The sequence below is a fragment of the Podarcis gaigeae genome (genome assembly GCF_964106915.1).
Source record: "Podarcis gaigeae genome assembly, chromosome: 4".
Lineage (NCBI taxonomy): Eukaryota > Metazoa > Chordata > Lepidosauria > Squamata > Lacertidae > Podarcis > Podarcis gaigeae.
In genome coordinates, this window is record NC_139677.1 from 78,520,076 (window position 1) to 78,540,928 (window position 20,853).

Genomic DNA, 20,853 nt, shown 5'->3' on the forward strand with positions numbered 1-20,853 from the left:
GATGACTGACAGTTTTTATTACAAACTGATATACAGTGGTGCCTCGCAAGACGAAATTAATCCGTTCTGCGAGTCTCTTCGTCTTGCGTTTTTTTCGTCTTGCAAAGCACGGCTATTAGCGGCTTAGTGGCTTAGCGGCTATTAGCGGCTTAGCGGCTATTAACGGCTTGGCGGCTTTAAGAAAAAGGAAACAAACTCGCAAGAACTCGCAAGATGTTTCGTCTTGCGAAGCAAGCCCATAGGGAAATTCGTTTTGCGGAACGACTCAAAAAACGGAAAACTCTTTCGTCTTGCACGTTTTTCGTCTTGCAAGGCATTCGTCTTGCGAGGTACCACTGTAAACTCCACAAAACTAAGGGTTCTCTCAGAGTACATTTCACCCACCCAGATGCCCGCCTTGCAATTTCCATGTTTTGTACCCCCAGGGCCCCCACACACCCACAAAAGGTATAAAGAAATGGTGTCACAAAGAAGCAAAGGAGCCCAAACATTCCCCCTTCACCTGACAAAAACAAAAACACCCCACCTCTGTTCACCCACCACTCTGAAGGCCTCAAACACACATATGCACACCAACGTCTGATTCTTTGGACATGATTTCCCAAAATCATGCAGCATCAACCGCAGAGGCTTCCTAGCTTAAAGTGTAACGTTTTGTCCATTTGAGAACACTGTTTTTATATTGGCATAGCATTTGGGAGAGCCTTAATGGATATTAATTACATTTAACGAAGGCTGGATTTCTCTGAAAACCAAAACAAGATCAAAACATTTTTGTGTGTGTTCACATTGGAGTAATTGGGGCATTTGCTTTAGGCCATGTTTGTTTGTTCAGCCTCCAATCTTTCTATTTACATGGGCTAAGATGGAAACCATTCGATTCTGACTCTTCTTGGCTGACAGTTCCTGGGGACCAATAAAAAGGGGGTTATTGCTTGCAACAAATGTTCCCGTTTGCTTCAATGTTTGATTAAGCAGTCTGAAGCTAGGTCGTTCTGCGTAGAAGAGCACCTTGAGAATTGTGTGCTATCCACCTGTCTAGACTGCCGATTACGGCTATCTAGAAATGGCCATGTTTTATTAAAAAGTTAGTTACGAGGATTCATGCAGGTTCTTCATGCTTCTTCATTACACAAGTTTCTTGGTTTTGAGGTGCACCCATCAAAGAACAGCAGGGGATTTATGACCAAGAGTCAAATTAGCAGTGAAGCTGTCTGGGGCTGCAAGTTTGTGCCCTCACTCTACTTTTACTTTAAAAATAAAAGCATCCAGCTCTTATGGATGAAAAGAAGTACTTAAAAATTGGTGGTGTTGTGTGTGTGTGTGTGTGTGTGTGTGTGTGTTGACATTCTGGCAGCCCAACCTTACTCTTGTTCCTCATCCACCCACAGCAAGTTCCACTTATTTCATGGTGCTTAGTCCTACAATGTGTGCATTACATCCTGTGGCTTAAAAAACAAAGTACGTGGCTTGATCTGACTGTCTATTTGTAAATGAATGATTGCTGTTAAAGCAGAGTAGAACGAGGAAATAGACTTGTCATTTGAATGAGCATTTTGCCCAATGCCAGTTTCTCATTTGCATTGCAAAACAGTTGCAAGTCAAGTTTCAGCCTCATGTGGAAAGGTGATTGATTTGGATATTTAATTTTTTTTATTAAGTTTCAACATTTTTTAAAGAAATACAATCAAAATACCATTTCGCCTTTTCTCTTATTTTTGTCGATTTCCCACCTCCTTTTCTATGGGGCTCTCCTTCTGCCGCACCCTATCTTCTTGATTTGCATCGTCACGTAGCTCCTATTCAAAAGTTATTTGGTGTAGAAAGAATGGCACAGTTTCAGATAGAATGGAGAGATGCCTACACACACAAATCTTTATGCGCAGAGGCTTATTTCGGACATTAAAATGAATTCATGTAGACTGCCCCTCCCTTTGGTGCTGGCGCAGTAGTAACAGTGTCAGAATAGATCCAAGGAGACCAAGGCTCAAATCACCACTCAGCCATCAGACACACTGGGAGAATTTGAGCTAGTCACCAACTTTTCTCAGCCCACCTTATAGGATGGGCTGTGAGGATAAAAATGGAGGGGGAGGAATGATGCATTGAATGCTACCTTGAGATCCTTGGAGAATGTGTGGAGTATATTTTCTACACAGAACAATATCTGAAAAGATGTTCCCTGTCTTATGGCTACTATTCCATTACCTTACACATCTCCCAAGAGACCTTTCTATAATGCAGACCCTCTTCTCTGGATAAACTACCCTTGTCCATTCTCTTAAACTTTGCTTTCAGAATGCTGCTTTGCTTCAATGGCAGCAGACCTTCTAAATTGGACTGAGTATTGGGATATAGCTTGAAAACATATCTGTAAAATGTTCTGGTGAAGGATTTCATCGAGCACAAACTACCCTTCTTTCTGACAGACTCAGACCTGCTTTGCGTCAGTAAGTTTGCTGTGCCACGTGCAGTCTCTGTGGCCTTGGGCTAACCTAGCAGATCTGTCTCATTCCTGAACACAGCACTTAGGTCCCAAAACGCAAAGGTTGCTGGTGTATATTAGAACTAGCAAAACTGGTAAGATAGTGGAATCAACCCAAAGGGGTTTAAGGCAGCAATATATTAAGCTTGAACCTACCAAATAAAGCCAATTTTAAAAATTAACTGGTAAACTTGGTTTTCATAATTGATGGTAATGATATTTAAAAACAATTTTAGTATGTCTATAAATGTAGTGGAAGCTGACAGCCACATCTACTAGTCATTCTGATGCTTTCGCTGCTTCTCAACTTTTCCTTTTAATGTAAAGGCATAATATGAATTATGTTTCTGCTATGAAATGTCGATACTCTCACACTGTAATAGCCCCGAGAGCTGTGCAACTTATATCTCTTATGTTTTGCAACACACAGCGAAAGTTGCAAAACAGGGCAGCCAATATAATGTGGAGCGTAGAACACTTTCCCTATGGGGAGGGGAAATGGCTTTTAAGGGCATTTTGCATCTGAGGCTTTTTAGATGAGAAGGGGAAAAAACCAAGTATGTGGCATGAATGTGATATAAAAATTTGTATGAGGTGCAGAAGGTGGATAGGGAGAGATCAGCCTTTGCTCCTATCCAGCAGAGCTCTTCCGTCCACTTTGACACTGTGCTGCTGCTTTTGTATTAAATATTATTTTCTTCTCAGATTTTAATGTCTTCCCTGCTCTTTAGAGAACGAGAGGGAAGGATTCGCTTGAAGAGGAGTCAGTTCTGAGAGAGAGAGAGAGAGAGAGAGAGAGAGAGAGAGAGAGAGAGAGAGAGAGAGAGAGAGAGAGAGAGAGAGAGAGAGAGAGAGAGAGACTCCGTCTGACAGGCGCCGATTCCTTCTCCATAGACTACAGCAAGGCAGGAGCCCTAGTGGACTCCGATTCCCAGCATGCAACGCTAACCCCACTGAGAGGGCCTAGGCGTCACGTTGCATCTCGGGAGCTGTAGTCCTAGAAACCCTTGTTATGCAAAAAAACCACGGGGATGAAGCGAGGAGGTGGGCGGGTCCCGACGACAGCCCTCTGGACGGAAGTGTTGCACACGCGCGTTCTCTCAGGCGGGCAGGTGAGCAGCCCCATCTCTCGCCCTCGGCGGCGGCGGCACCTGTTCGCTCGTCAGGCTTCTCTGAGAAGCGGGGTGGGTTGGGGGGGGGAGGGAGGGAAGGGGGCTTCGTGTGAACCGTCAAGAGGTGGCGGGTTGGGGCCGGGAACCCAAGCAGGCCGGGGGCTGGTGAAGAAGTCAAGACATATAAAGTTGCCCTTTGTCCCGTAGAGTGAGTTAAGCGACTCTCCAAAGTCTCCTCGACTGCAGCCTTTGGGTGGGGGTTAAGTTAAATTTACCCCGCCTCTGCCAGCGCTGCTGTGTCCGCTTCTCAACCCTCCTCTTCCACCCTCACCCCCCGCGGTTGTTTTCTTCTCGGAGGAAAAATGCGAAACGTCACAGTTCTGGTTGGCAATAATAATGATAATAAAGGAGTCCAAACTGTCATACACTGACTTAATCCCTCTCAGACACACATTGTGGGGATAACAGGCTGTGTTACTGGCCTTGGTACGCGATTGGGGGCTGACTTTTGTAAGGGTGGGGGACTTCAGATTTGTATTGATTTCGATTAATTTGGCTATGCCCATGTTTGTGAGAAATAAATTAATAAGGGGTTCCCCCACTGCCACACACACACACACACGTAGAAGAAGATCCGAGTTGCAAAAGCCCTGTGAGGGGTTCGCTATTTAAAAGCAGCTTTAGTCACTTTTTGAGGACTCACAAAGCAGTGTACGAACAGGGTCAAGGCAGGATGTCATGATGAAATAGCCACCATAGCAAGCATACAGGTTAGAAGAAAATCCTTCCTGCCCCACCGGCTAGAGGATTACCGATTCACTGCTATGGTAAAATCCCGAGGTTCTCAGTTGTGTTCAATAGGAAGCTCTCACTCAGCTTTACCCGGGCCTAATGGAAGATCCAAAAATGGCTTCCAGTGTGAATGCGCAAGCTCCCTGTTTTGCACAATACTGTACATCATTGGTAGGCAGACTAAGGCCTGGGGGCTGGATCTGGCCCAATTGCCTTCTAAATCCGGCCCGTGGACGGTCCAGGAATCAGCGTGTTTCTCCATGAGTAGAATGTGCCCTTTTATTTAAAATGCATCTCTGGGTGATTTGTGTGGCCTGCCTAGTGTTTTTACATGACTAGAATGTTTGCTTTTATTTCAAATGCATCTCTGGGTTATTTGTGGGGCATAGGAATTCATTCATATCCCCCCCCCCCAAAGAAAATAGTCTGGCCCCCCTCAAGGTCTGAGGGACGGTGGACCGGCCCCCTGCTGAAAAGGTTTGCTGACTCCTACTGTAGATGGATTACTGGCCTCTCCTCTTATTTCTCTGTTTTGCCCTTCCTGTAGCACAGTTCAGGGGCTTGCTTGACCATCTTCTGAAGCTTCGCCCCCCCCCCCCCCGAGGCACCACATTATGGCTGGACTGCTAAGGACACTTAGAAGCGCCACTTCTGAGAGAAAAATATGCTCAAGACTGCTCTGTGTGGGTAGAGGTAGAGGTGGGAAGCCAACTTATTACCCCTTGTGATTTTCTCCTATCTCTCCGCCCCCCCCCCCCACTTTACATTTTCTGTCAGTAGAAAGTTTATTCCATTCTGTTGTAGAGTGTATGCCAGGGGTCAGCAAACTTTTTCAACAGGGGGCCGGCTCACTCAGACCTTCTGGGGGGCTGGACCATATTTTGAAGGAAAAAAAATATGAACGAATTTCTATGAAAAAGGTGAGATGGCAGGGCTCTTTTACCTCCTTTTAAGATGTCCCCACCAATCCTGCTGGTTCTCAGCGGTTGTGAAAAGTCTCTGCATATGGTTGAAAGTCTTTGTGTCAATCTGTCTGATTTCCTCCCCACCCCCATGTTCCATGACTGACTCCTGATATTAAAAACAGTATCTGGGGTTCAGGCATGAGATATTCTAATAGTGTGCTATACTGTTCTATAAGATCAACTGAGTATTTCCCCTGTGCTTCAAGGACACTGCGTTCTGGATTTTGAAATCTCTGAGAGTCAAAGACCATTTGAAAGAACAGTCATTCTCGTTTCAGTGACCTAGGACATGTTTGAGTGCCAGATCAAATTACATTCAACTTTCCCTGTCTGGTTGAAAGAACACCTGTTCTCAGATGAATAGAGAGAGTCAACCAGCTAGCAGTGAACCATACTGAAACTCTTGCACTACTGGGATTATATTCAAGTAGTTCAAAACACCCAGCTGCCATAATAATTCAAATAACAGCAAGAAAAGCCATAAAGTACAATTACTTAGCCAATAAAAATGACAGTATGTGAGAACAGCAATGAGAAAACATATTATTAATAATTCTTTTTTTCTTCTGGATGAGGACAACAGTTTACTTAAAACACATTTTGTAATGGTTTTATGTAGAGCAATCTATTTTACTGTGTTAGAAAATGATAATTCCTGTGAGCACTCATGCAAGGTGTGCTCAGTGTTTTCATTGTTGTTGCAAGTTTATCTTGATACCCAAGTATGCTGCCAGTCCTTAATATTGTGAGTATGCAATGCGGTTTCTTCCCAAGTAATGTATTTTGTTTGTTTGTTTACTACAACATTTGTAATTTCTATTTTCAAGTTTTATTTGCCTGTGTCCCAGGTGGTAAAAATTAAGACACCTGTGTTTTAAGTAGCATAGGGTGCTGCAGTCTGCCTCTCATTCACTTGCTAGTACTGTACAGTATTGGTTATATTTGCTTGTACAAAAGTAAGGGTCCAGTCGTATACTGCATTTATGTGCACTTTGCAAAATGGGCTGTTCTTCTGAATAAGTATACATAGCATTGCTTTGTAAAATTAAGAAAAATGCCAAATAAGTATAATATTATGCTAATTAAGTGTTAAATTGTGTATTTTGTATTGTTAAAGCAGCAAAACAACTTTAGGTTTGATAAATAATTAAGTAAGTATTGAATATATTTGAATTTCTCACTGAATTGGAAGCCTGGGCTTCACAGTTTCTAAAATTTTAAATCTAGGCAAACACACTGACTGACTTATGCTTAGCTGCCAAAGAATACTGAGTCTCAGTTGGAAAAGAGAAACATAAAACTTAGGGTTGGGAGGAGAAATAGTTTATTCTGATTCCTGAAAGAGGGCCTGGCCAACTGACTGGAACCCTGAATAGGAGTACTCTACATTGCAATTTTGCTTTAGACCCTATTGTATTATATGTAATAATTAAGCTTGGGTTAATCTTTCTCCTGAAACAAGAGTTTCAGTAATGGAAATAAAATGTATTGGCTAAAAACCCAGAATTTAATCTGAAGTGTGGAGATCGGGATCTGCACCAAAACGTAATTTTAAATGGCAGCATTTTGAAACTGTTCGACTCCACAGTGGCAAGTGGGAAACAGATGATTATAGATTGCCTCCAATAAATGCTCATACATTTATATAAATTAAATACGTAAATGAATTGAAAGTCACAGCCCTCCCACTTTGCTTCTGCTGTCAGCCCTTTTATCTATCTAACTCAGTTTCATCAAGCTGCCTTTCATTCACTTGCTAGTACAGTATTGGTTATATATGCTTGTACAAGCTGAACTGGTGGCTGTTCTCTAAGCTTCTGGCAGAGGGCTTTCATAGTCATGTTACCTGAGCTGCTTTTGACTGGAGACACCAGATGAACCTGGGACCACCTAACACGGAAGAGGTTAAACAATTGTTAGTTTTAAAACAGTATTCCTAGTTATAGTTTATATGCCATTATATCCAGTTAGAAGTCAAATGTATTGTTAGCACCTTTTCATTGCTTTTCTCATTTTAATTGCAGATTGAATAATAGAAGAATGGATAAAGATGCATAGAAGATGTTTAAAATCTAAGATGCTTGATCTGCAATAATAATATAGGTTGCATTATATCCTGTGAGAACTTTGGGCATTTTCCAAAGATGCTAGCTCCCTTATTCAGCTGCCCATCGAGAACATTTACTGTTCCATTGCACTGTACCCATGAAGTTAAAATGTTGGTGTGTCTTGAAGAATTAAGTGTTTAGCCTAAGTATGGCTTTTGGAAAGAAAATGTCCCTTTCTCGAGTAGAAAACCCCTGCTTTCTGCTTTTTTTGATAATCTTTCAAGCAATATTCATCTTGATCCTGTACCGAGGCAGCAATTCTACCGTATATCGGACTTCTTTTCCGCTACCTCGCCCATTGGACTATTCAAAAACAGAGGATGTCTATACAAATCTCAGTTTGTTCACTCCTGCTCCTGATAAGGCAAATATGCGGTACTGCACTGAGTCACCAATATTGGGTATGTATTGTTGCAGGTTGATGTTGGTAATGCATCCTAATGATTTGAGTTGCACATGAAAGCTGTATTTGGCTGTGATCCTAACTCGCACTTAGGGCTGCATGAAGTAGTGGAGCCACCATCTCTTCCATTTCCTGGTTGTACTGCTCAGGGATAAGGAGGGACACACACACAGTAAAATTTCCAGTTTTCACTGTGCCAGCTCCTGGCTGGTGTTGCAGAGGGGCCTGGATCAGACCCATTGGTAGTAGCTGGACTGACTAAGGCTCCATAAGAACCTCAGCTGGGTGCAGTGGGATCCACCTTGTTCTCAGAGCACACCCCACACTGCCAGGACTGGGTAGAGGACTGCTGCATTCTGTCTCTCCAGTTAAGCTGATTGGGTTTTAGGATTGCTTTACCTGTATGTGGGATAGTTATTATACTGGGACCGATGTGTAGTAGCATTAATTTCAAATATTATATCATTCTTTTACAATATAGAATTTTGATGGGGAATTACACCTGTTGGCTTGTATTTTCTAGCGCTGGAATTGCAGGATATCCATTAAACAATGTACCGTATTTTTCGCCCCATAGGATGCACCAGCCCATAGGATGCACCAAGTTTTTTTGGGGGGAAATAAAGAAAAAAAATATTCCCCCCCCCCCCGGCGCTTGTGGGGCCGGCAGCGGGGAGAAGCGCTCTTCTCCCTGCCGTCCGTCTTCAGACCAGGTCCAGGGACAGCGGGAAGACGCACTATCCCCGGAGCTTGCGGGGCTGGCGGCGGGGAGAACCACGCGTCTCCCCGCCGTCAGCCTCCAAACCACATCGGGAGACAGCGGGATGGCGGCGTTCCGCCTCCCTGCTGTCCCCCAACCTTGTGGGGCTGGTGCTGGGGCTCCTGAAGCCTGGAGAGCGAGAAGGGTCGATGCGCACCGACCCCTCTCGCTCTCCAGGCTTCAGTGAAAGCCTGCATTCGCCCCATAGGACAAACACACATTTTCCCTTCATTTTTGGATGGGAAAAAGTGCGTCCTATAGGGTGAAAAATACGGTATGTGCTTCCTTTTTTGAGTCAACAAACAGCATCATAAAAGCCTGTAGCTATATCAACTACTTTTGTTTCTGTCCTTGACTGGCTGGGGATTGTCTTTGTTATGTGTTTGATAAATGGTTGGTTTGTTGTGCTAAGAGAACCTTGGCTACTACAGGAAACATTGATTTTTTATTTTATGACCTTCCAGTGGACCCATTGTGTTTGAGCTGTTTGACTGTGGAACAGTCTCCCTCTGGAGGTTGCAGACTCTCCTTCTTTGGAGGATTTTAAGCGGAGGTTGGGTGGTCATCTGCCATGGATGCTTTAGCTGAGATTCCTGCATTGCAGGGGGTTGGACTAGATTACCCTTGGGTCCCTTCCAACTCTACGATTGTATGATAATACAATTTTCATATGCTAATTAGGTAATAAATTATACATTTTGTGTTGTTAAATCAGTAAAAGAAGTTTCGACTTTATCAGAAAGGCAGTACTGTACTGTGTGTATTTACTGCCCCCACCCCAATTATGCATTACTAATGAAAGTAAGGCAGTTTATTTCAGGAGTGATTTCAGTTTTATATCCTCAGAATGCAGGCACAAAAGCAGACAAATTTATATTCAGGCATTCCAAGCTATGCCTGGGGGACAGGTTTAGCAACTGTTCCCTTCTTCCAGGTGATAGCTGTATGCTACAGGGGCAGTCAATGATCTGACTTTCTGCATAACTTGGGTTTTGATGAGATGTGATTTTGGTTTCCCAGGTCTTCCAAATATTCATACTCACACATCTGCCATACAACAGCAAATACACAACTTTGGCTTTGTATTGCTTTGCTATTAAAGGCAGCCCTGTTTAGGGACGTTTTTAACATTTCATGCTGTGCTGTACTGTTTTTAACATTTGATTGGGAGCTGCCCAGAGTGGCTGGGGAAACTCAGCCAGATGGGCGGGGTATAAATAATTAATAATAATAATAATAATAATAATAATAATAATAATAATAATAAAGCTACCTCATGAGCAAAGCTCCATTGGTGTACTGTATCCTAATCTCATATGACAAATGCTGCCCAACACTTGGACTTTTTATACATAAGGCATTTGAGACTTAGTACACATTAGTCTGACAAGAGATTTTGATTGTCCTTTTAACTTTTTGCCTTTGTTGTTGAAATTTAAGAAACCCTATGTTAATTTGGCTGGTGAACTTGCTTTTGTATTTTGGGTTGTAGGATTGTGTTCTTTTTGCATTACTTTCCTATATTAATCCTCCATTGGAAGCAGTTCCTTTTGCTATAAGTAGCTATCCTTTTTAAGAATTGCTGTTCATCTTAAGATGTTTTTCAGTGTGCTAGATATTAGCATCCAGTACCTCTTATCTTGCATGCTGCTATTTTTAAAAACTTAATCTTTTTCAGTAACTACTTCTGAATAACTGCCTGACTCTGGATTTGTGCTTGCATTATCTGCTCCAATGACTGTTTTTCCTACTGCTGTACTGCTTTTGACATAAGGCCAAACCATAGTTTAGCACAGGGGTAGGGAACTGGCTCTTGTGCTTGCGTTGTCTATTCCAGTGCCTGTTTCTTACTGCTGGACTGGTTTTGACATAATGCTCACCATAGTTTAGCACAGGAGTAGGGAACAGGATCTGGTTGACAGGCCGATTCCTTGTTTTCCCACCCAACTCTGGCAGGCCTCTCAGCTGTCCATCACCCAACATCACTATGATTTCAGTTGACCAATTCGTTCTTTGCAGCAAAGTCATCACCCTTGGCTTGTGTTTTTTCCACATGACGGCGAGTTCAGAATTGTTTATTACTGTTTTGGAATAACCTCCAGCTTGCTGTGTCATCCAAACCCAAATTGTGTTTAATCTTAACTATGGTTAGCAAAAGCATGCTGACTTGGACTCAAACTCCCATCAGTCCCAGTCCTCCCATCAGATATGACCTGAGTTGTGGTTCAGCAACATCTGGAGGACTATAAGTTCCCCATTTCTTCTCTCTTCTCATTACATTCCGATCAAGCCAATTTTATAAGGTGGGGAGTGAAATGAGAGGGAGTTGTGATGGTACTATATCCTAGGCAGCATTCATTTGGTTTTGATAAAGCTTGTGTAAATCATTCTGTGTGGCAGTGGCAATATCAGCAAATAGGAGCCAGACAAAGTATAGTTGCCGTTCTGTGACTCCTGATGGGAAAGCAGTAGATTTGCAGTAATGAAATTCACACACTTGAAAAAGTGACACTGTCAATCTTTCAGCCCTTGTCTAGGAGAAAAAAAGTAATAGCTGACTCAATCCAAATAGTGTAGTCAGGTTGTGGAAGAGATGGTGTTCTTTGCTTTTGTATGCAGTAAGTGTCTAGGGTCCTCATTAGTAGTGAGAAGAAATAACTTCATTTCCATATTCTTGAAGGGTAAGGTTTGTAGTAGGCTGTGCTGCTTTTTGAGAAGATGAGTGTACCCATGATTGAATCATCAGTATAATCTGCTTAGTTACCAATGAAGTCTTCTGCACCAACCATGGCCATAACCAATGCTGGATTGTAGTGTGGTGCAGGCTGTTCCTTTGCACAGGACGCTGAGCTGAGGGGACGCAAAATAATAATAATGATAATAAAACCTATATTTATACAGGCACCAACTGAGAAGATCCATTTAAAAAGTAACAGCACTAAAAGGAATTATTGTGAAGATAAGGAATATTTTTTGGGGGGGGGCGGTGTATGTGCCAAATCCTGTCCTTGCCCAGGGCGTCATATTACCAAAGTCCTCCCCTGTCATTACTGTTACTGAGAACTGTTCTTTTCCGCTTGAATTAGTGTAATTTTCAGAGCAGATCTGATCCCTCCTAGTTTAGAGAGTTTGTTGGAAGCTGTCCAGAGTGGCTGGGGCAACCCCCTAAGATGGGCACGGGATTATTATTATTATTATTATTATTATTATTATTATTATTATTTTGGTATGTTAACTTTAATTTTATATTCCTTAAGTAAGTGTGGTTTGACTTCCTATGCTCTCCTCCAACCCTTTTCCTTCCCATGAAGCCAACTGAATATCTTGAACCTTTTAATCCTCCTTGTTCTGCATAGCTTATTTTTATTGGTGATGTCACTATTTCCTATGTCATTCTAATTATGTGATTTATTCAGCTGTTAAAAGAGATCAACAAACAGTGTGGCTAGGTGTTGTTACTCGCAGTGTTTGTGTGGTCTGTCTCCTGTGGATGCATGAAGGAAGTCACACAGTACAGTGGAACCTCGGGTTAAGAACTTAATTCGTTCTGGAGGTCCGTTCTTAACCTGAAACTGTTCTTAACCTGAGGTACCACTTTAGCTATTGGGGCCTCTCGCTGCCACCGCGCGATTTCTGTTCTCATCCTGAAACAAAGTTCTTAACCCGAGGTACTATTTCTGGGTTAGCAGAGACTGTAACCTGAAGTGTCTGTAACCCGAGGTACCACTGTATGCTCTTCTTGTTTTCCATTTCTTCTTTGTACAGGTGCAATCATTGGATCTGCTTGAGTTAAAGGAACCAACGTTTGTTCTATACAGGATTAGAGTATGGGGATAATCTAGTCTGCAGTAAATCCATTCCTCCTTCACTCTAAACCAGCTTATATATGCAATTTAGTTGTAGTGTCCTTGCTGTGCTGGTGCAATGTCATATTCAACTGCGTGCTGGCATAGCAATTGGTGTTCCCTTGGCATAAGAAGGATCAGTCCCTCAGAATAGTAAATAGAGTTGGTCAATGTATAGCTTTATACCAGCCTCTGGTTTCAAGGCTGCTATTGATTGTGAAAATGGAACACTTTTAATTTAAAAATGTTAATTGAAGCGCTATGACCCCACTGACCCAAGGAAGCTGCATTGTATACTTAATAGCTCTTGCTGTTTAAAGGCAAATTAAGTACTGCTTCCACAATTAAATATATTTTCTGTGAAGTACTTATATAAAAACATGCTGGAATTTAAAAACTACCTAGTTTGTTAGAAAGCAGTTGACTAGCTTCTTATTGCAAGGGATTGGGTGATTTGTGCCTGTCCCTAATTGATTTTGCGTTCTGACATAATGGCCTTGTTTGGATGAGCCTTGGGATCATGCACTCAAAGAAGCATTCATTTTAAACTAGCAACAGCTTGCTGGGGGCATCTAAGCTCAGGCAAGCTGCAAATCAAATTTACTCCTATGAAGCTGGCTTTCTTTAGTTTAGTTTAGCCATAGTTTAGGGTTTGGACGGAATGCTAAACCAGTTAATCTTAAAGGGAAGTAGAAGCTTCTAATCTCCTCTGCATCCTTATCAGAGGAGAGGGGAAATGCACAGGCCTGAGGCTTGGAAAGGCTTGCTCTCCTAATGCTAATTAGTGGTTTAGTCAGTTATGTCTGAGCTCAGCCAGAGCCTCCCACACTCATTCTTGTAGAAGAAAAATGATTAAATCAGCACCTGTGCTCTACCAACCATCCTCATAGGATACTTTATCTCAATGAGTAACTTATTCTGAAACTTGTATAATTCGAAGAGGTTTTCATAGTGGTTTTTTTCTCTTCCTCACCCACTTAACCTTTTTTCTCATACAGTTGGACCCTTAGCCGTCACATTTGACACACTACCCAGTGAAGAAACGATCATCAGCAAAAACCCGTATGTCCAGTCAGGTGGTCACTACAGCCCTCCACACTGTGTGGCTCGCTACAAAACTGCTGTCATTGTGCCACACAAGAATCACGAGAAACACTTGCAGCACTTCCTCTATTATCTCCATCCCTTCCTTCAGCGTCAGCAGATTAACTACTGTATCTACTTGATTCATCAGGTAAGCCAAACCAAAGGCATGCTGCAAGTCTCTTTAACATGTTTTTTTAAATAAAATGAGCTAATGCAAAGGTTGTCTGATATGTACAGAATATGGGAGTGTGCCTGCAGTTTCGATATACAGCTGTCTATAAAGTGCTCCTCATAAAATCAAAATCTGCTTTATGTAGAATCTTCTGTGGAGAAAAAAGTTGAAATGTCAAGGATGCTGCTGCTTTCTAAATTGCAAGTGGTTAATCTTCTAATCAGCCATGCTGCTTTTATGCCAGATGGAGTACATGCTATGAGTGCTGCTTAGTCCAAACTCTTCCTATGGATGTTTCTATGAAAATATTGTGATCTGCTGGGGATTTAAAAAAATAAAAAATAAAATCACATGTAAAGATCAGAAACAAAAGGGAAGTACTGAAGAGAAGGCATTTGTGGAGGGGTTAATTAGTTGTTTTTCATTTCTAGGTATGAATGTGTACAATTGATATCAGGCTTGATATCAGGCTTGTATGTTACAAATTTTGTGGTCATCACACTCATTATTAACCATGTAAACACTTTACAGCTGTTAACATATTCCAGTCCTGAAATGTTGGCAATCTTGGTCCAGTGATTATTAGCTCCATTTTGCTTCTTCCATTTCCTCAGATCCTCATTCTCCACTTACTTTCTTCATGTTCTTCTTTACTTAATAGCTATTCTTCACCCTTATTTTAGCCTCCTTATCTCTCATCCCATAGTCCAGCTGCTTGTGTGAGGTGGCGATCCCTTCCTAACCACTAATTTTGTCTTTCCTCACAGTTGCTGGACTGCAAACTAGTTTCTTCAACAACTGATTGATACGCCAAGCATGCCGAATATCTCAGTGTCACAAAAGCAACACAATATATTATGAGCACCCTCCAACCAATTCATCATTGTGTTCTAAGGCTGATTTTCGTTTTCTCTTTTCAGGCTGGAAGTGGCCCATTTAACCGAGCAAAGCTTCTTAACATTGGAGTCCGTGAGGCCATGAAAGACGATGACTGGGACTGCCTGCTTCTGCATGATGTGGACCTCATTCCAGAGAATGATTATAATGTTTATGCCTGTGATGATTATTTCCCCAAACAACTGTCCACTGCTATTGACAAGTTATACTACAGGTACTAAATATCCTAAGGAAAAGGTATACTAGGCCCATAAACCATAATATTACCATTGGCTGGGGGCGGGCAAGAGAGAGGAGAAGAAATGTAACACAAGTAGTACAAAAATGCAAATAGTACAAATGAAAATGAATTTATTAAATAATAATTGTTTAAAAATTATAAGGCTTAACACTGGGCCAAGTGCTTTGCAGTCAACCAGCAGTTTTGCAGGTTCTGGCAATTTCATTTTTTATGAAGCAATTGGATAGAATACGTCTACTCCTTTTCCCCTTCTAACATTGTGTGCATATGGATTAGGGTACGGAGCATAAAACCACACGTGTTCTCCTGCATGCACTTCTTTTGTATGGCACTTTGAACTTGGGATTGTAAGTCACATTGAATTTATTTGCAATTTATTTTTATTTGCAAATACAACAAACCTTTAGAAAAAATGTGGCGGTGAGAAGCATACAATCAACAATAAAATGTTCTTCATAAAACAGGTAGAAAATACATTAGATAAGCCTAATACATCAACACAGCACCCTTCAGGAATGCCGATGTTTTAAGCAGGTGTGTGAGTGCCAATACTGCAAGTGCCTTCCTGGTGTTCATTGGAAGCACATTCCAAAGTGCTTTGTTTCTGTTGCAAGGGGAAACTCTTTTCTGGTATTTTCTTACTTCTAAGCATGCTTAAATCATGGCCTTAACATTGAGATGTAAGAGAGAAGAAACTTGGAAGGTATGTTTTTAAGCATACTGAATTCTTGAACTTTTTCCAGAACTAATACTCCCTGTATTCACAACACTTCTGGTACAGCATCAGGAGCACTAAACTTGCATGAATGTGAAAGTCATTGTGTCCTGATGCTCTGTGTAGGACCAAAGAAAAATAAAGTATTCTAGTTTGTTGTGCCAGGCAAATGTAGTCTTTGCTTTCCACAGTGCAGTGCAATTTTTTATTTTTTTTTTGGTAAACTGATCTAGGTTTATTTTTCTTTGTAGTTTCCCATACTGGTCCTTTTTTGGTGGTGTAATTGCTTTGACCCCAGAGCATTACATGAAGATAAATGGGTTTCCAAATACCTTCTGGGACAAAGATGGTGAAGATGATGACATTGCTGAAAGGTACTATTGAGGAACAGGCGTTGAAAAAGGTTGTGATAAATTCAAACATAACAACAGTTAAGTTGTGCCTGTTTAAAAGAATGATGTGAGAGCTCTCCATCGCTCAATAGGACCTCTGTTCAGAAAGTGGTTGGTAATTACTTCATTTGATAGGTTGGATTTAAAGGTGCCCTTTTGCGTGTGGAATGTGTTTTCCATTCAAAGAAGCACTGTTTTGCACCTTTAGTTAAAAAAGTGTGAGAAAAGTTGGCTGAAATGGCAGAACATTTGAAAACCGTCCTCTGAAAGCTGCTATTCCAAGAACGGGGCTCTACGGTGCAAGAATCTATAAACAAGCCTGAAGCTGCACTGCAGGGAACAGAAATTTTCACTCTGTTGTTTGTTTGTTTTTAAATCCAAACTCCTTGTACCATGTGACAAGCTGCTTAGGAATTTCCAAAGCAGTTTATGATAAAGGGTAGAAGATTGCTGTCTGAGATAAAAGGGCACCCATACAAACCTTTGCAGACAGTTAAAAAGACTTTAGATTGGGATGTGTACAGGGGGCTGCAAGGTGACAAGGTGGTTTCTTACTGGGCGTTGAATTAAATGTAAGCCAGTTGCTAGTTTGAGCAAAGATCAGACATGAATATGGCAAAGGCTTGTGAAATTTCTGTTCATCTTTCCCGGGCGTTTTTCTGTTCCCAAACACGGTTGACAGAATATAAAAATGTAAATGGAACACTTTGTTCTAACCGCTGTTCAAAGTAAAGGTGACTAACCTGTGGGCGGTATCCAGGCCTCCCCGCCCCATGTTTTGTGCCCCTCAAGATGTCCCCAAATTTGTTGATTTTTGTTGAAAGGCAGAATTACCCCCCCCCCCATTTTTCTAGTTGTTAAAAATGTGTTAACATTGACTAACTCTAGTGTGATGCCAAATTGTTTTTGTGCCCTTCATGCTCCCTATTTGTCCATTTTATTGTTATTAATTACCATTCCTGAGGATCTCCTCCTGTGATTCTATGGTGCCTAATAATTGTTGTGAAACCAAAGACCCCCTTCTCTAATTCCTTCTTTAAAAAATTGTCAATGAATGATAAATAATTTAAAATAGTGCAGAATAGCAGATGGGAAAGTATTTTGCAATGTAGACTTGATAACTGCAGTTCTCACTTTGGCCCAGTGCATTTGAAGCAGAGAAATCTGACACAGCATCACCAGCCTGATAGGCTTTCATACTGGCCACTGAGGCCGTGAAGCCATTGTCAGCATATGTGGTTGTATTAGGACAATGTTACCCGTATGGCTGCCTCCCTTTCAAAAAAAGGAAAAACCATTTCTAAGGAACCGCATTGAAGCTCATCAGATTGAACTTCAAAGAATTGGTTTCGTAACCCTAACCCTGATACAGAGTGGAGGCTGGTGTTAAACTTTGTTATTTTGGGTTTTGTGAGCCATTTTTGAGCAGAGGCAGAGCAATGCACCCAAGGTAGGACAAGAAAGAAAACGGCTGGCCTGATCTTATATAATTCCACCCACCAAGAGCAAATTATCCAGCCATCTTGTGTCTGTGTCACTGCTAGACAGAAAATAATTGACAATCATGAACCCTTAGAATATGCCAGTCCTAACCATTTCACCTTTGTTGCCGTCTGCCTTGATTTTGCCATTTTTATGGAGAAATGTTCTGAAATGCATGTACTTATGCTTGTAAATTAACATTTTCACCATCTCTTCACTTCAAAAGGATTGCTATCGCAGGAATGGGAATAGATCGCGTTCCACTTTATGTTGGGCATTACAAAATGATAGACTATGGACAAGCTGACGAACGTGTACAGAACCTTAAAAGGTGAATACAGATTTTCTTCTTTCCATGACCGGTTTTATGTGCACTACACTTCCCAGCAGACAGGGCTGGTAACACATTGCATCCGCACCAGATCAAACCACACCCTCACCCTTGAGCCAGGATATATATTTAAGTAGTAGAGACTTACAGTCTTTGGCACCTCAAATTCATTGTTTATCAATGTAACTACCGGCAGGATGGAGCAAAATATTTAAATATCGTATTGATAAACATCTCCCCAACAGCCAGAGTTGAGGCATTCCAGCAGCTCTACTAGAATGGAGATAAATGAACAGCAGAGGTGCCTATCAGCTACATCATCTGACGCAGAAACTCTTCTCAGCTTTAGCTGTTGTGGCTGCTTTGAGCTGAGAGATACTGTATATGCTCAGAGGCACACCAAGCAGATTACTAGACTGCCCTCGGTTCATAGCACTCAGATAGATTGAAAACTATGCCGCTCTTTGGTTGCACCTGGCCTTTTTGGTATTGAAGGCTCTGCTTGTGAAGGTATTCAGTCTGCCACCAAATTTCCCGAAAGAGCCTCATGTGCTTAATAGCGGCATCTCCTACTTGGCAGTTTTTCTTTGCAAGAATTCACCTATCTATTCATGTTTCATAGGGCCAGAAAACTTCCTCTTCATCTCTGCTGAAAAACCTAGACCTGTAACACTGATATCTGATTAGCATTTTTCTCTCTGTCCCTGCCTCACATAACTCCACCTTTACTTTCCCTTCTAGGCCTGCTGAACTGAACACTAAAAAAACGTGGAGAGATGATGGGATGAATTCTTTGGAATACAAACTCTTGGGAAAGAAGAAGTACCGTCTGTATGTTAACATTACTGTGGATATTGGGGCTGCACCCGTCCTACCACCCGAGGGCAAAAGCAAAGGAAACAAAGCCTGACTCTGGCAGCATTGGACTCTTGCAGTGCTGGAGTTTGCTGGGTACAAAAGGATTGTGTGGTACGCAGACATGAAGATGCATTTTCAAAGCTTCTATTTACAAGTAAAATAATAATAAAGTCACCACGAATGAACACCGAGTATTAAGTTTGTGTATTTTTGGAAAAGCATGCAGCCGTTGTAAAGTGCGATGTCTACTGAACCCTGCACTCTTACTCACCTGCACAGTTCTTGAAGAGCAAGTGTTAGATCTTATAACCAGTTACACTGTGATGTGGATACTTGACATTACTGTATCCTCTTAACCGTATGAATGTAACGTAAATGTGTTCTATTTTTAGACATCTTTTGCATTATAAATTGTTCTCTTGCACCAGTGTTAATGCTTTAAGGTGGCAGTTAAGTATTAAATGTGTTTCAAAGTGTTAATTTTGTAAAAGTTTATTTTTCAATGAATTTAAATAAACTGCACTGAGTACAGTATTAGTGTTTTGTCTTAGCTGCAATCATTACCTGCTTTTCTGAAGGATCATATCTCTCCTTAGAGGCTTTGCATTGCTCCAGAAGTTTCTGATATACAGTACATGGCAAGGGAAGACTATAGCCAATGAGTTATTTGCCACCTTCCCATATAAAAAAGCACATGGTCATTTTACAGTAAGGCATGGGTGTTAGGAGCTAACTCCCTAGTTCACATTCCTCCCTAAAGCAATTCCATCTTAAACGGAGATAAATGATAGTGAGGTGTGAGAGTGGCTAAGGTTTGCACCCGTGCACTTTTGTTGTAAAAATTAAGACACCTGCTTCTAGGTGTCTGTAGCTCTGTTGCGCTTGGCTATATTCACAGAATCATAGAACTGTCAAGTTGGAAGGGACCATGAGGATCACCTAGTCCACTTTGAGACCATGCACAATTTAAGTGCATGTCAGAATGCTGGGTTTTGCTTTACAGAAGGTTCTTCTGTGTCTTCCATTAGGGCATCCTGTACTGCAGTGTTTCCCAACCTTGGGCCTCCAGCTGTTTTTGAACTACAATTCCCATCATCCCTGACCACTGGTCTTGCTAGCTAGGGATTATGGGAGTTGTAGTCCAAAAACAGCTGGAGGCCCAAGGTTGGGAAACACTGCTGTACTGTGCCTCATTTCCTCAGAGCATCCCTGATATGGATCAGTCAGCTCTTGGAAATGTGCTGCTAAACTTTCTGGTACCAACTCGATTTTTCTTTCCCCCCCCCCCCCAAGCCTCTATCAGAATTAATAACCTCTTCTTTCTATTCAAAGCCGTCAACAGAAGCCTTTACTCCATCGCTTTGTTATGCCTTAAGATCTGATGACTGTGCTATAAACAGGCGGTGATCATCTTTACTTATTTCAGTGCAAATGGCAGGGGGACTTGACATATGAGAGATTAAGCATTTGCAAATTGCTTATGCAGTACATTCAGTAATGTACAGCGAAGATGCATCAGTACTTCATCTTGTGTAGAACAACCATATTACAATGTTTGTTAGGTGTGAAGCAGGCAACAGGAACGCAGGGTAGCCCTGTGTACTGGCAGCATTCCCCGCTCTGCACAATTATTCTGAAGGAAGCCTCTGGCTTGCATAGAGAAGGTCTCTGGCTCAATCCCTAGCATCTTCAGGTAGGCCTGGAAAAGGCTGCCTGACTGAAATCTTGGGAGAGCCACTGCCAGCTAGTATGGACACTGGAGAGCTAGATAGACAATAGTATGACTTGGTATGAGACAGCTCCCTATGTTCTTAAGGGAGCTGATTCAATAAGAGCAGGGTTTGCTCCACAGGGATGCAAATGATCTCCCTTTTCCCATGCACATAAAAGCTCTCTTCAGCTAGTCGATTATGCATTGTGCAGCATCACTGAGGGTGAGGCTAACACAAGTTCCTATTGGTCACTTCACCCACAAAATATGCATTGCGTATAGGCGGTGGTCATTTTGCACAGGGGTTGCATTCCTGACCCGGGCACGTTTAAGCCCGTCCCACCTCTGTCCAGCCCATTTTCTGACCACTTCCAGGTTGCAGTGATGCATGCATGCGCAGACAGTCGTCGCCTGTATCTGCCTTGCATACTGTGGGGAACTGAAAGCATATCCACTAAAAGAAGTGACAAATGGTATCTACCGAGCGATTTACAGACA

The 20,853-nt window shown here is 41.9% G+C and overlaps 1 protein-coding gene and 1 long non-coding RNA gene across 6 annotated transcripts; one reads left to right on the forward strand and one right to left on the reverse strand.

Annotated features, from left to right (window-relative positions):
• Positions 1-1,630: 1,630 nt before the first annotated feature.
• LOC310843949 lies at positions 1,631-3,977 on the reverse strand. The gene is made up of 2 exons (XR_014563815.1): positions 3,873-3,977; positions 1,631-1,799 (listed from the first exon to the last, which is right to left on the reverse strand). It is a non-coding gene; the product is annotated as an uncharacterized lncRNA (long non-coding RNA).
• LOC310843583 (beta-1,4-galactosyltransferase 3-like) lies at positions 3,281-19,173 on the forward strand. 5 transcript variants are annotated; one of them, XM_083737154.1, is made up of 7 exons: positions 3,281-3,597; positions 7,379-7,863; positions 13,469-13,704; positions 14,649-14,839; positions 15,833-15,955; positions 17,682-17,786; positions 18,528-19,173. In XM_083737154.1, the coding sequence occupies exons 2-7, from the start codon at positions 7,611-7,613 to the stop codon at positions 18,694-18,696; spliced, it is 1,077 nt and encodes a 358-aa protein (XP_083593280.1). In that variant the 5' UTR covers positions 3,281-3,597; positions 7,379-7,610; the 3' UTR covers positions 18,697-19,173. The 5 variants fall into 5 exon arrangements, with proteins under 5 accessions (XP_083593280.1, XP_083593284.1, XP_083593281.1 ...); XM_083737155.1 differs by having other exon boundaries at positions 3,588-3,669; XM_083737157.1 differs by lacking the exon at positions 3,281-3,597 and adding an exon at positions 3,605-3,805.
• Positions 19,174-20,853: the final 1,680 nt, after the last annotated feature.

Excerpts from the sequence above, each read along its gene's own strand:
- LOC310843583 (XM_083737154.1), top strand. The coding sequence starts at position 7,611 with ATGGCTTTTGGAAAGAAAATGTCCCTTTCTCGAGTAGAAAACCCCTGC. Across the intron at positions 13,705-14,648 it reads GTATCTACTTGATTCATCAG|GCTGGAAGTGGCCCATTTAA; the intron begins GTAAGCCAAACC and ends TTCTCTTTTCAG. Across the intron at positions 17,787-18,527 it reads CGTGTACAGAACCTTAAAAG|GCCTGCTGAACTGAACACTA; the intron begins GTGAATACAGAT and ends TTTCCCTTCTAG.